At 42.7% G+C, this 15419-nt stretch overlaps 1 protein-coding gene across 7 annotated transcripts; it reads left to right on the forward strand.

Moving 5' to 3' along the window:
* The first annotated feature begins 217 nt into the window (after nucleotides 1-217).
* Nucleotides 218-14195, forward strand: tab1 (TGF-beta activated kinase 1/MAP3K7 binding protein 1). Of its 7 annotated transcripts, none has more exons than XM_072384638.1 (11): nucleotides 218-284; nucleotides 774-907; nucleotides 1724-1877; nucleotides 2286-2381; nucleotides 2944-3082; nucleotides 7023-7139; nucleotides 8934-9045; nucleotides 9823-9967; nucleotides 10392-10605; nucleotides 12060-12213; nucleotides 13574-14195. In XM_072384638.1, the coding sequence occupies exons 1-11, from the start codon at nucleotides 252-254 to the stop codon at nucleotides 13797-13799; spliced, it is 1524 nt and encodes a 507-aa protein (XP_072240739.1). In that variant the 5' UTR covers nucleotides 218-251; the 3' UTR covers nucleotides 13800-14195. The 7 variants fall into 7 exon arrangements, with proteins under 7 accessions (XP_072240739.1, XP_072240741.1, XP_072240743.1 ...); XM_072384640.1 differs by having other exon boundaries at nucleotides 13577-14195; XM_072384642.1 differs by having other exon boundaries at nucleotides 2974-3082.
* The last annotated feature ends 1224 nt before the right edge of the window (nucleotides 14196-15419 follow it).

Genomic DNA, 15419 nt, shown 5'->3' on the forward strand with positions numbered 1-15419 from the left:
ATAACTGAATGCTTTTGGAGTCACTCCTTTGTCATGTAAGCAGTTTCTCAGTGAACACACACACATATATATATATATTCGTATTCACCCTAACGATGTTGATGTCACTGCACAAATTACAGGCATTAGCTTGTATATCTTCTGTATCATATGTTATATTTTGATTCCCATTAGATCATAAACGTTTGCTTATATCGTTGAAGCTAGTCTTTTGTACCTTGAGGTCATGAACGCATCAAGCCCCGTCCAACATGGCGGCGCAGCGCAGGAATCTGATGCAGACCGTAAGTAAAAAAAACAACAACTGTTGTTTAATACTCTCACTGACCCATCATGGTCATGTAGCTCCCACCGAAGAGATTGCTGTGCTCTCTTTGATCTTTCTCCATGATTTTGTTGCTTGTTTTGTGTCGTTCAGTGTTGATTCTAGTCATTCAGTGATGCCAGTGCTAGCTATTTTTAGTTGAGCTCATTAAGTGCTTTGCTAACAGTTAGCTAACTACCAACACTTTAATCATCACAGTAATGTAATGTATCCTTGTCATCAAAACGCAGAGGATATAGTCAGGATTCAGAGCGTTTAGTAATGTTACTTAGGTGACCTTTGCCTTTCCAGATACACCTTTGCAGACTCAATGAGTAAATAAGCCCGGAAGCTTGTATAAACTGCCACTCAAATCCTTTTGTAATACCTTGTAATACTTGTAATACTTTAATACTTTGGTGTGTTTTTTAAGGATGTTTTCAACCCCTCACCATTTCTTTTACCTTAGCAGCATCAGAGCTGGACAGATGACCTGCCCCTGTGTGAGATGTGCGGAGTTGGTACTGCACCAAACTGCGTGTACGGTCCCGACGGGAAAGGAACTCAGAGCCACCCCATAGAGGATGGACACCTGAGGTTGAGGTGAATTCAGGCCAGGAAGATGAATAAAGTTTGAAATAGCGCATCGAATATGAAAAGAAAACAGCTGAAGAGGCAAGAGTGATTCATGCTTGGTGCCTGCGTCTCAGATTAGAAGATCATGATTTGGAGAAATGGCTTTGTGTCCAATGTCATTGAGTACAATTTAAGCTGCTACGTATTTGGAATGGAGAAACAGTATTTTATGTGTGGAATAATAAGAAACCGTGACTGTAAACAACAAGTTATTCTTAAGTGTGTCAATAATGTATAATTAGCATGATTATTGTGTTTCTCTATGAGAGAATAAAAAATCTCCTCCCCTTTCTGAACATTGAATGGGTGATTAAACCATAATGGTTACAGTAAGATCACGCGTGACACAGTTTTTTTTTCCAAATATAACATATATAGTAGATCTATGGTTTATTTGCCGTCATATTTAGTGTTGTCACAGTTAGTGAGAGCCATGCTATGCAGCATTTATTATAAAATACTACAGCTACAACCATTGTTCTCGTGTCCCCCCAAAAAAAGAAGGATTTAAAGCAGTTTAGATCAGCACAACTTGTCGGGTAGTTCACAGTTTGTGTTTACTGAGCAATTAAGTTACCCTCGAACATGACCTATTATTTGATTCCTTTAAAAAAAGAAAAATGAATGATTGATTTCAGAATTTCAGTTCCAGTTTACACAAAATGTACTGCAACCCTGAGTTATGGATAAAAGATGTTATGTGGTTTTTTTTGCTCTTTTTGCTTCTTGAAAGACAAACATGATTCTTGTGTTTTTTTGTTTTTTGTTTTGTCAACCAATTAGAGGTGAAGACGGCTGTTTCCTCTATGGGGTTTTCAACGGCTATGATGGCAGCAGAGTGGCCAACTTTGCAGCCCAGTGTCTGACGGCTGAACTCCTACTTGGGCAGCTAAATTCCAGCCACACAGACAACGATGTCCGGAGGATCCTCACACAGGTCTGTGTTTCGTTTAATTTCTTTATTCCTGTTTGCTAATGTCTAAACCACATCTCACCCAACGGAATGCTTCCCACCTTTCTTTAGTGGTCATAACAGAAACGCTCGGATGTCGATGACGTCATATTATAATGCAGTATATGATCATTGGAAATGCACTAGAATAAGCAGAATTCACTCTATGACTGTGGTGTGTGTTCTTTGAATAACATATAAAAAAAAAGAGAAAAATTATACGCGAGAAAACACGAGAGATTTTGTGGCCTGGTCAGCGGCAGAGATGAGTTCTTTTTTTTTTTATCTTTTTTTAGTTTTATCTTTTTTTTCTGCATGTCCTGTTTATTGATCCACAGTAAAAGCCATGTTTTACAAAGCCTCTCAACAATCTTAATATGCGCGTGCTCACAGGCCTTTGATGTGGTGGAGAAGAGCTACTTTGATACGATAGATGATGCTCTGGCAGAGAAAGCTCACCTGTCCAACTACCTCCTGCCGCACAATGAGGTATTCACGTGCTCACACACACATATCCCAAAGCATATCGACAAATGAAGCTGACCATTTAAAACAGGAGTTTGTTTCCATAGCAACTACAGATTTGGGCATTTTGTGAGTCGATGCTTAGACGTCGGGGAATCGGCTTGTTCTTTTCGAACTGGTGTCATCAGGCTGTGTCACTACATATGCTGGTCTCAGTTCTCCTTCTCGGGATCCAGAACTCCCTGCTTTTCTGTGTGCTCTCCCTCATATCCCCAACCTTTTTTTCATTTATTAGGTGTATATAGCCCTTTTATTTCTCTGTTTTGCTTGTATACCCCCCCACACTCTCATTTTCAGTCACATTTAACCTAATCATTTGTCTCTTGTCCACTGTGCTTTTTTTTCCTACCTCCTTTTTACCATTTGCCTGATTGTCCCTTTCCCCACCAACCCACCTTCTCCTTCTGACTTTTCCCCCCCTCTTTCCTGTCTCTACACCTTTTCCTTTCCTCTATATCCTCCTGTCACTCACTATGTTGTCTTTATTCTCTCCATCTTTCTCTCCGTTGGACTCCTGGGTGGTCAGAATGTGTCATTCCACCAGCTTTCTTCCCAGAATCAGAAGGTGCAGGAACGCCTGAAGGAGCTGGAGCAGGAGGTGTCGGGAGGCGCTACGGCGGTGGTGGCTCTGATGCTCAACAACAAGCTCTACGTTGCCAACGTTGGTATGGACACAGGCTTTCATTGGCATGAATTACGTTGATACCCAATTTCTTTTCTTTCCCTCTTTGTTAAATCAAATCACATGTTGATAATAATGTGTCTGCATTATGAATAGAAGACTATCCATTCATAGACATTTCTCATCCGACATCTTCTTTAGACCAGCAGGTGTCAGACTTGACACAAATTTGGATTCAGTGTTTGGTTACTTTAGGCTTTGCGATGCAGACCATGTTGGATTCGCCACATTTTAAAACCTGTGTTACTTTAAACACAAGGCCGATTAAGGGCTTAACAAATAAAACCATCTTTTGACAACATTTGATTTAGAATAACTTGATTCGCGTTGTGGGAGTGCATAGTGTTGGGGTAGTTAGTGCTGTCCCCCCACAGCAGGAAGATCTCGTATGAATGACTGGGGGCGTGCATGGTTGTTTGCCTTTATCTCTGTGCTGGTCCCATGGTGGGAACTGTCTAGGTTGTACCCTGCTTGTTGCCTGATGGCAGCTGAGATTGGCACCAGCCCCCCTAACTCCTAACCCTGAATAGGATCGATGCAGGTTTGGAAAATATAGAAATTCATATTTCAAATTATGGCACGGACTCCACAAACGAAAAACAAATGATTTTTCTTGGTTGGGGAAACTGCTGTGTAGCAATTGGCTTAAGTTGGTGGCTGTGATTTATTGTGAAGACACTTTTTGTGGTAATTGTGAAATGATAATTCCATTCTGTATCTGTCATGGAATAAAAACAGAACGATGAAGGGTCAGAGAGGCCATTCGGATGCAACTTTGTTTATTAAAAAGAGAGGACAATATCATTGGCTGTGAGAGAAGACGGTTCATTCATGAATAAACCAACATGATACACTTGCATGATAATTCTGCACGGAAAAAACATTGTGTGTCTGCTAGTGTAAGTTTTTCTAAGCTTCTTTGCCAAAATCAATATCTGCTGTTGAGAAAGTGATCAAAACCCATCCGTGGGTGAAACCCTGTAGCATCATAGGTTTTTTTTTAGGCTGTTGTTCACGAGTGAGGGACGAATGGAACGTGAGGTTGATGGGCGGATCGGTGCAGCGTCTGCAGTGTTGCGGGCTCTGCACCGACCCGTCGTTGTGAAGAAGGAGCTGAGCCAGAAGGCGAAGCTCTCTATTTTCTGGTCAATCTACGTTCCCATCCTCACCTACGGTCACGAGTTGTGGGTAGAGACCGAAAGAACGAGATCGCGAATACAAGCGGCCGAAATGGGTTTCCTCCGCAGGGTGTCTGGGCTCCACCTTAGAGATAGGGTGAGAAGCTCAGTCATCCGGGAGGGGCTCGGAGTAGAACCGCTGGAGTCAGATGAGGTGACTCGGGCATCTGGTTAGGATGCCCCCTGGACGTCTCCCTGGGGAGGCGTTCCAGGCACGTCCCACTGGGAGGAGACCCCGGGGGAGACCCAGGACACGTTGGAGAGACTATGTCTCTCGGCTGGCCTGGGAACGCCTCGGTGTCCCCCCGGAAGAGCTGGAGGAAGTGGCCGGGGACAGGGACGTCTGGGTTTCTCTGTTAAAGCTGCTGCCCCCACGACCCGACCCCCGGATAAGTGGCAGATGATGGATGGATGGATGGATGGATGGATGGATGGATGGATGGATGGATGGATGGATGGATACTCAATCAGTCTAAGGGGGTTTTCCTCCGCATTTCAAGCAAAAAGCAAATGTAATACACATGGTCTACATTCTCGGTGCTTAAAGCTTTGACCTGAGCTTTAGTAGCCAAAAGCTAACAAGCGTTTGTGTTTTTGTGAAAGCAGGTTAGGTGGGAGGCATTCGGCAGCTAAATGTGTTCCTGCATTACAAGCTGGAAATTCAATGCTCCAACATAGAACCTTCCCAAAAGTTTTACGCAACCAAAACAAACCTGTTTCTGGACAACATCTGCAGGGTTTGCTTTGGTTCCATCCCTCTTATTGTGGGAGGATTTTCCCTTTCTTGTAAAATATAAATGTGTACTCAGCCAGAATGAATGGGTAGGTTAAATGCAAAGCCTATAGAAAGCTGTGAGTTAAAAGCAACAAACGGGATAAAAAGCTGTGCCTGGACATTTTCCTGCATGTGGCAAAGTGTAACCTTAATACAGCCAATCAAGGGTAGCGTGGTCAGTTCTTGATCACGTGATTAATCTCTGGGTACAGAAACGAGGCATGTTTTGATACTCGGTACTACCGAAGCATTTCGGTCGGTGCCTTAAAAGAACCGAAGTTCGGTGCCCAGCCCTAGAGAACAAGAACCTTGTTCCCAAAGCCGGTGTTTTCTGTGGCCAACAGACAAGATGGTGGAATGATCTCGAGACTCTTAATTCATACCTGCAATGTTTTTGCTGCATCCCTGTTGCCAAATCAGCCTCCTGCAGACTTCAGCATCAAGCATGGGAACATAGTTCTCAGTGTGTACTTGTTATTTGCGTTTCTGTTTTCCAAAACAGAAAAGAGACTTCTCCCGTTATTATGATAATCCTGCAGACCGTTTAAGATCCGTCCACAAGGAGCCAGAGTGAGTCCAAAAAAGGGTTTTGCTTCAAAGGGTTGTCAAAGATGATGTCCGAGATTCTCAATGCTGCAAGCTGATACTTGTTGTGTTGTTTTGTTTACAGCTATGGACAAAAAAAGCAGTCCCTTTCCTTTTTTTCATCAAGCGGTACCCTTCAAAAAGCGGGGGCTAGTAATCAGTGATGTGTCGAGCCACTTGGCTTTCATGTGCGAGTCAAAAGTTAAACAGTTTGCAGAGTCCCACAGAGGTTTAAAGCTTAAGACTAAATGTGCTCATTAAATCACTCCCAGCTGTTTGTTGATGTTAAATATATTTGAGCCGGGAGCAGGAGTGAGTGTGTGTGTGAGTGTGTGTGTGTGTGTCTGGTGGGGAGGTCGAATACATGAGCATTCAGCATCAGAAGCATCACATAACAACATTATTTTTGCACATATGAACATGAAACCAGGCTCATCAAATGGACAGATGTTTCAAGACTGGTGTCTCGGATTTAAACTCTCATCCTGATTAACACGCAGTGATGTGGCCGATTGAATGGGCTTGTCTGATGATTAGTGCAGCAGCGCACACACACACATGTTCTGGCATTTTCAGGTCATAATGCTTAAACTGGGTTGGTCTGGAGTTGCATGATGGTTCTACTCAGTGGCCCAGAAGTGTAATTCTAAAAGTTAATTAGTCATTGATCTGGTCAGCTTTTTTTATTTTTGCTTTAACAGCAAATAATTGATTTTCAGACACCACAGTTTCTGAGTTTATTCATTTCTGGGGTTCTTATTTTTTCTGGTTGTCTTTTCCAGTTCCAGTTCAGGTCCAGTGAGGATGTGTTTATACCATTACTATAAGCTGCCATAGCAGTGCTGTTAAGGTGTATCTGATAACATGCTCTGAGGGCCGATTATTGATTGTTTACAGAGGAGATGGGATTTTTGTTTAATTCCAAATGGGATTATTATAATTTTTCTTGTTCTTTTTGGTTACTTTACATTGTTGCTATATGATTTTGTTATGAGAGCATCCAAAGAGAATAAAATAAGACCTATAAGAAGTGTTCATGGGATTTTACTTATTCTTGGTCGTGTGAAATTCATTAATGCAAAAATAATCGTAATATCGTGATTATTTCTCTGGCAATAATCGTACCGAGAAAATCGTGACATCCCTAATGGTGACTTGTCAGAGGGCTTTTATTGGAAGTGTTCTGTTGTGTAAACGAGGTTATTGCACAAATAAAAATAAAAAAAGAGCCATAGTTATAGTAGTAACATATTGTTCTAGTTCTAGAAACTCTTATTCTCTCTGTTCTGCCACGTCAAGTTAAAATATCTACTGTGAAGAAGGTCAATATGTTTGCGTTTCATGTTGTCGGACACTTCCTTCAGCATATTTGTCTGTGTCTCCAGGTACCAACCGAGTTCTGCTTTGCAAGTCCAGCAGCGATGGCCAGAACCAGGTTCTTCAGATTGGTCGACCACACAGTACTGACAACGAGGATGAGCTGCAGAGGCTGACTGCACTGGGTGAGATCCACAGACGTGTAGAAAGCTGTCCAAAGTAAAGTCACTTTTTTTTTTTTGTCCAAACTCAGTGTTCGTTCAGTTTTTTTTTTTAAAAATTAAAAAAAAAAGGTTCTCTGTAGCCAGCAGGGCTGACGTAATGCTGTGCATAGCCACACAAAGGTTCTGTGTTGCAGAAGTCTATATATAAATGTGTATCTGTTAACTCTGACACATTGCATGGAGAACTGTACGCTGAGTGCTTTTGCTGAAGGTGTTTTAGGAATTTACATAAAGCATAAACTTCACACACTGTTCATAAACTCAAGATGTCAGATCGTTTTGATGAGAACTGTCAGATTCGGCAGACCCTCCTTGGGCAAGTTCTGAATGATTTTATCACTTGGTAGCTTTCCTTGAGCTTCACGAACTCAAAACATCAATCGAACGTTTCAGAAATCTTGCGTCGCTTTGGAGGCTACTGCTATTACGGAACAGGCTGGAACTGCAGGAAGTCATTAGGATCTTAGCACAGTCATACTGTAGATCCCTAAGAGAGCGATAAAACAATTAGCTGGGGAACAGCTGGGTTTCCATTCACTAGCAAACTAAACCGAATCAATGTTTTGAAAAGAAATTGATTATATTTCATCGACTGGCTTGAAGTGAATACACCAGACTGGGTGGGGGCGGGGGTCACCTATGGGTGGTAGTATAGGCTGTGTCGCTGGAGGTTGTAAATTCAGTAGAAGTAGTTGTGCTCATTGACAACAAACTTTGAGGAGGAAACAAAACAACAGCAGCAGCTGCAGTGGACATCCTCAAGGTGAAAAAAGGAGCTCTTTCTCAGGAATAACCTTAATGTCTGGGAATATCAGGGATATCATATCATATCTAGAGAAATGCTGGTTGGTCGTGCAAGTTTCTTGTTTTATTCATCTTTCAGATGTGAATCAAAAGCAGAAATCGAAGCCTCACTAGTGTGTTTGGCATAGGAAAACCCACTGTTCTCCACCCCTTAAAAATGAGATGCTATGTCTGAATAGACCATTGTTTTGATTGGTGATGGTCACTGATTACTCTATTTCTAATAGACTTTTGTCAAATCATTCTTGTTTTTGTCTCTCTTGTGTCATGGCCTCATAACCTGCCGCAGGAAACTAGAAATTCTCCAAACAGTCAAACAATCAAGTGGGCTGTTAAGCTATTAAGTGAGACTCCGCTCAGCCCAGTAGCTCATGCTCCTCTCACCTGCAGTGTAAGGTCACAGTTCCAGCAGCGTGAGTTCGACCCCAGCATGAGAACGGAATGATACAGAAATGCCTTTGCCCGGGTTGGACTCCCAAACACACCTTCCCACCCACCTCTGTACGTTCACCCCACGACACGATCAGTTCCAGCTTGAAAAGACATATGTCAGAGAGGCTTTCGAAGGCTGTGTATGTACAGGGACTGGGCCAGGGAATTAAGTTAATGAATGTTTAGCTTTTCACACCACGCCATTAAAGAAGACACCGTTCTCTATCTCTGCTCCACTCTTGCTCCTTTGTGCAGTTCCAGTTGAGTCACATGAATATTCTGCTGCTCAGGTCGTCTTCTGAATGATTCAGAAATAAACAACGGTCATTAACCCAGGCCAAGAGCGACCTTAAAAAAAACTAAATACATTTGCATCGTCCTCTCCTCACCCGGGTCCCACTTTCCGCACCAATTCATTTCTCCAGTCCTGCTACAAAATGCGTAGCTCCACCTTTTTGCTCTCATAAACGTCCTCATTGTCTGCTCCGCTGTGTGTCCAATGTCTCTCCTGTTGTATAGGTGTGGATTCAGCTCGTGTAAGGCAAGCAGGACAGATAGCTGGACAGAGCAGCACCAGGAGGCTTGGAGACTACAGAGTCAAAATTAACTACAATGAAATTGACCTGCTCAGGTGAAGCCTATCTTCATAATATTGCATAGTGGCCGTTCACATCCAACAGTTATATTATGGTTTATTTGGCTTTTTTTTTTGTTCATGAATCATCTTAAAATAAAATAAAAAAACGGTACTCTAAAACACCCAGAACGGTTGCTGTGTTGAATCAGTGAACTCCAACCTTAAGTTTGTCTCTTACTGTTGTTTACTCTCTGTTTTGGGTATAAGAGTGGTATAAATCCTCCCTCTCTCTGAAAGGGAGCAGATTTAAGGGAATATTTGCATTCAACACAACTTTTTGACTAAATGTCATTATTATCTGACTGTTCCGGCCTCCCTCTTAGCGCTGCTGAGTCTGTCTCAGCTCCTTGATTGTCAGTCATTCTTTTCTCACACTTCTCATTTCCTCTGCTGCCCAGGCAAAGCCAATCAGGATACCTTTGAATCATTCCAATTATGACCCTCAATCAGACACACAATAGAGTCTTTATAGAATTTTGAAAAACTTTGATTCAAAACAGACGTGTGGACAGAAGTGTGAGTGATTCTTTGGATCAGTGAGATTGGATTTATAGTCTGTAGGTCAGGGGCACTAAGTTTCCTTTCATCTCAGGTCCTTCCTTTCTCTCCTGCTGTCTCCCAGTGTTTTGGTTAGTTTTAGTCTGTTTTTTTTCCTTTGCCAGTAGTTTATCTTTTATTCCTTATATTCATGTTTCTTGCACCTGCTTTGGCTTCTTGTTTGGTCTTTCACTGCTGATATATCCATCCTCTCCTGTCCTCCTCCACTGTTAGTGCGGCCAAGACGAAGCCAGTCATCGCTGAGCCAGAGATTCATGGCAGCCACTCTTTGGATGGTGTGACAGGCTTCTTGTTGCTGATGTCAGAGGGTTTAATTAATGCCCTTGAGTCTGCTCACGGCCCAGAACAAGTGAATCAGGTTTGCAGATAAGTGCTTTCCCACCCTCCATGTCTTTCTACACACAAAATCTTTGTCTTCTATCGTTTGCAAAACATCAACTGTACTTTTCATGTAATGTGCGTCTCTCCCTTTCTGCCCTGTTTTTACTGACCATGCGCCTTCCTTCACCTCCCTCTGCTTCTTATCCTCCTTGCTGATATCATCGTTGTTATTTTGTTGTTTCCGTTTCTAGTCTTTGGCCTTTGTAGTTCGGGTCTGGTTCTCTTGGCCACTTTGGTTCAGTGTCCACTGATGTCTTTCCTCCCTCTCTTATTCTCCTTTCTGATTGGAATCTTGTTCTGCTCACGTCTTCTCTCATTATTTTTAATTGTATTCATCGTCCCCACTTTTTCAACCAGACTCTTTCTTACTTCAACTCCGTCTTCTCTGCTGTACTCCGTAGGAAATTGTTGCCATGGTAGCAGCGGAGCTGGCCCAGCAGAGTAGTCTGGAGGCAGTGGCTCAGTCTGTGGTAGAGAGGGTCAAGCGGCTTCACCATGACGTCTACGTGTCCGGCCGTCAGAGGGCCACTTATTGTTCTCGGCACGAGGACATGACCCTGCTCATCCGCACACTCAATTACCCTCTGGCAGATGCAGCGCTCACACCCACACAGGGTAGGAAATTTCACTCTGGGAAGGCCTATCTGGAGAGAAAAGAAATTCCTGTAATGCCCACACCATGCCAGTGTTCCTTCTTTAAATGTTTTATAGTTCAGAATCAGATGAGAAATGCATTATTCACGCACAACGCTGAAAAAGGTCGGGACCAGCGGCTTCCAGCCATTTTGGCCTGTAACCTTTCAAAACGACGCCAACTCTGAATCACTTGTCAAAGGTGCCATAGATTGATGCGTCTTTCGAGCAAAGAGCAATTTTCTTCTCAGATATGTTGTTTAATCATGCTCGACAAATAAAAATAGATGGTTGTCTGTCAAGAATCCAAGAATGTCGGCATGCCAGCTTTGCAGTTTTGCTTCTATTTCACTTTTATTGTTTGTGTAAAGTAGCTCCTTAGAGAAGGTTTGTATTATTTAGTGTCCAAAATAGTTTTTCCAATGACATTTCCAAAATGAATATTGCTTTACATTTACCCAGATACCCATTGTTAAATTTGGGGGCAAGAAAACATGGATAAGGTTAAAGGTGGAACTTATTATCGTCTTACCAGACAAGGTGTTAGTTACTGCTACTATTTAAGATTCATTCAATCATGTGGGAGTTATTTTTCCCAGCCAAACAGAAAGGTATTAAAAAAATCTTTATAATCAAGAAAAATAGCTGATTAACAACTAACTATAACACATATATTATAATTTTGATCTTACTGGGTACAAAACCACAGCTAACTTTACACGTTTACAGTTAATTTTATACACTTAGCCTTTTTTGGCATTGTTTTAGCACAAACATGGTCACAAACAATTCAACACTGTAGCACTTTTCATATATGGGTTCTGTCTGACTTATTGGTGAAAAAAGATGAAGATGATTAAACCCCCCCCCCCCCCGCCTCTGTTCCTCTTTGGCTATTCACACATCAAACGGAGGGGACTCGGCACCACATAAATGCATACAGCCTATGGAGGTTGTCACTGCTCGCTGTCATGAATGTTCACAGCTTGCTCTGATCCCCCTCATGGTGAGCGAATAATTCTCCTCAGCTGCAGGACATCAGAGATCTTTTGTGGTATATGTACAGGAGAACAGGTTTGGGGTGCGTTGGAATGCAGCTCATTTGTTAAACATTCGAATGCAAGCAACAACAATGAGCCCACCGTGGCTCTTAAAACAGCTGTGATACAGATGTGATGTTATTATATTGAAGATTATTATATAGTTAGAGCTAGGGCTGGGCTATATGGGAAATAAGAAATAAGCGTCAGTGTTTTTCTCAGTAGTAGTACTTGTATAAAAGTTAAATAAATGGTGTAGCTCACACATTTTTCATGCCAGTACAAGTCGCAAGCCGTCTTTAGGTTGGTGGAAATAAGAGTAAGTTTGAGATGAAAAGGATTCTAATTTCATGTTGATTTCAATCTTTATTTAGATGTGTCCTGTGCTTCTTTCAGGTGGTCGTATCTACCCTGTGTCAGTGCCATACTCCAACAGCCAGAGCACCAGTAAAACCAGTGTCACCCTCTCACTGGTAATGCCCTCCCAAAGTACCCTCACCAATGGAACTAACACAGCCTCCACCCTGGAGGAAGGCACCCCCACACCAGGGTAAGCTCAGCTTCTCTGTCGCCCCTTTGTTGTACTCTGGGTGAGCCTTAAAGGGAACTCCGGTATTTTTAAACCTAGACCTTATTTCTGGCATGAAATACGTTTATCTGCTCACCGAGAACAGAACTTATATCCATATAACGGTAAACAGGGCAGAGACGATGCAGCCTCTAAATAAGGCGTTATCGGTCTTTATTTCACCAATCCTTTCGCCAAACTGCTCTCGGTGAGTAGATAAACGTATTTCATGCTAGAAATAAGGTCGAGGTTTAAAAATACCCCTTTAACCTGGCTCCGCTCACACCTTCCTGCTGCTACGCTTATTTTTGGATGATTTTAAATCAGCAAAATTACACTTCCTCGTCACTACTTTGCTCGTCCTCCTTTTCTGTAGTTCTGCGCTTGTGGTTTTCTCTGCGAGCTTACGCCTCACGGACAACACAGGAAGGTGCTTACCAAGTCAAACTGTCAAAGTAGTGAACTTCCTCACTCACAAACAAGTAACAAACAATTCAGGAGCAAAAATGCATTTATGTTATAGATTGATATATTTTGGGAGTGTTGCAGCTCAGCTGGTTGTGTTTCTTTGCTATTAACAACCCAAAGGGATGCATTGGTGAGGGTGTGTCGTTTAAAGGCTAATCTCATTTTCAACACTTTTTTTCATTGTAAAACAGCTTTTCAGCTCCATAAAGTTAGCATTTATCAGGAAACTTCACAGCAGTTGGACATTGCACTTTTTATTTTGTCTGAAATGATCCACTGGACTCTGATTGAGCCTTTATCTCATCAGGGTACCGGCTTGAAAAGCCCTGTCGTATAATATGAATTACTGTACAACTAACGGTTTAAGATATGGCTGCTGCCTCGGAGTTGCTGCATGCGCACATTTTCTCTTTATCTTTTTCTTCCTCTTTGCTCAGTCATACAGCTCCTTTCACGTTATGTGTTCCATTCTTACGGTCTGTCACTTGCTGTCTGACTCACGTCTATATTTCTCTTCTTCATGCGCCCCTGGGCTGCCATTATCCACCCTGTTTCCTTGCCTCTCCTTTTTCCACTCCTTTAGCATGTTTCACCCGACTACCTGCCAAGCCTCTGCCGACATTTTAAAGCCCGTAAATGAACTTCCTCTTTGCCCTCTTTCTCCACTACCTCTCTCCACCTCTGTCTTTTCTCTTTCCACCACCACTCCTTCCCGTCCCCTCCCCACCTCCGCTTCCCTCTTTTGTCTCTCCACCCGTGACCTGGACCTCTTCCCCATCTATGACACCCCCACTTCTGCCTCCTCCTCTATTCCAACCCTTATACCGGTCTCCTCTTCCTCTACTTTCCCCTCCTACTCCTCCTCTCTCCCCAGCAGTCAGAGCCCCACAGCCACCCTCCAATCCACCAACACCCAGACACAGAGCTCCAGCTCCAGCTCAGGGGATGGGAGCCTGTTCCGTCAGAGAGGGAGCCAGGCGGCGCAGCCTGATGAGACGGGCAGGGTCCCGCCCTACGTGGACTTCAGTCAGTTTTATCGACTGTGGGCAAGCGACAACAGTGATGGTCAGAGCACCCAGGGGGGCCTGGGACCACAGTAAGGAGGATTTGGGGTACCAGTCGGAAGTATACAGACTGGATTTTCTGGCAGCAGAGAAATAAATGGACTGTGAATGAGCAGAGTTTAAGAAGTGGCCGGCTTGATGGATCGTATGCTTTTAATGTCTCACCAGAGAATAAATGACCTAATGTTGCATGTGGATAGAATTTGAAGGGTTTTTTGACATCTTGTTATTGGGTGTAGCCAATAAGGGACAAACATGACAACATGTATGTAATCCAGATTGTAAAATTCATTGTCAAATGTAAAAACAGGACCTGGAAGTTTGTGGCATTAAGAATGATTACACAATGCAAGGCCTTAAAATGTAATGAATGAATATGTTTGGATGTGCTTTTTTTTATTTGTAATGAAAATACAGTATATCTCCAGATTATTCAAGAGGCTGTGTAAGCTCTTCTTCGTGCACGTGTACGCAGCGCCCTCAACAGCTGGTATGTTTCCCCCTGAAAAGAATCACTTTGATGTCCTGACTTTCATCAAAAAATATCCATCTACTGATCCTGAAGGCTGACCTGTGAGGTGAGTATGGCGACATTTGTGGTGACTGGGAAGAAACGTGTTTTTTCTCATGAAACACTGGACAAGCCTCAGAGACACCGACGGCCAACGAAACACACCCTCTCTTACTCCACATCCAATACGTTTAATTTCCTGTTCAGCAGTTGGAAACTGGATCAGGCGAATGAGCACTTTGAGGGAACACTGGAACAAATTGGTGGGAGTCTAAAACCACATCCTCAAATGTGGTGTTTTATATCCTTTACGTATGAACTCAAATCACACTTTATTGCCTCCACGAAGACCTTTAAATTGTTTTATAACAGGAGCAAATATAGGGGGCCAGTGTAGAGTTTTCCCAGGATGAAGGACAGTGATGATTTTCTTTTTGTTTTTAGCAGTTTAGTAGTTTTTGCAACACATTTCAATAGCATTTCTCCCCAGCTACATGAAATGGCAAAACACAAATCAGCACAAATCTTAATGTGACATCTCTGATGCTCACAACCAAATTGCTGTCGTGGATCTGGGGATTATGGGAATGTCAACATGCAGGGAATTAAGTTGATTGAGGGAATTTTAGGGACAGGATTTTTTAGACTGGCGTACGTTTTAATCTTTGGGCTTGGTGTAAAAATCAAAAGAAGCTAGCTCAGATGAAGTCTTGAGTCATTAGCGTTCTGTTCCAAGTCGAGTTGTCAGAGTCCCGTGTCATCAGATTTGGGATTTGAGTCTAAGCTACGAGAGAAGTTCACACTTCTTGCCTTCGATGTAGTGATTCAAGACGAACATCACTGTGAAAGGATAACGAGACGTACCGGAGCTACAATTGTACATTCTTAGCTATGAAGTGTAATCTACTTTCTGCACATGATGAGGAATGAAAAATGGAAGAAAACCTCATTGAAAGTTCAGCAGCATGGCACTGATGGATTGTAAATACGGAAACTTGAGCATCAGACGACAATTCATAAGGGAGTGCGAGTGAGAGGTTCTACGGGAGCTGCAGGAAAAATCAAAGTTGAACTGAGCCATCGCTCATTGTTTTATCTAGAGTCAATAATCGGAACGTCCACATTACTAGCAAACGAGTCTTGGA

The sequence above is a fragment of the Leuresthes tenuis genome, unplaced genomic scaffold (genome assembly GCF_036924035.1).
Source record: "Leuresthes tenuis unplaced genomic scaffold, fLeuTen1.0.hap1 SCAF_4, whole genome shotgun sequence".
Taxonomy (NCBI): Eukaryota; Metazoa; Chordata; class Actinopteri; order Atheriniformes; family Atherinopsidae; genus Leuresthes; species Leuresthes tenuis.

Bases quoted from the DNA above. Each gene is read 5' to 3' on its own strand.
- tab1 (XM_072384638.1), top strand. From the start codon at position 252: ATGGCGGCGCAGCGCAGGAATCTGATGCAGACC. The intron at 2,382-2,943 runs GTATTCACGTGC...CTGGGTGGTCAG, and splicing joins ACCTCCTGCCGCACAATGAG to AATGTGTCATTCCACCAGCT. The intron at 7,140-8,933 runs GTGAGATCCACA...CCTGTTGTATAG, and splicing joins GCAGAGGCTGACTGCACTGG to GTGTGGATTCAGCTCGTGTA.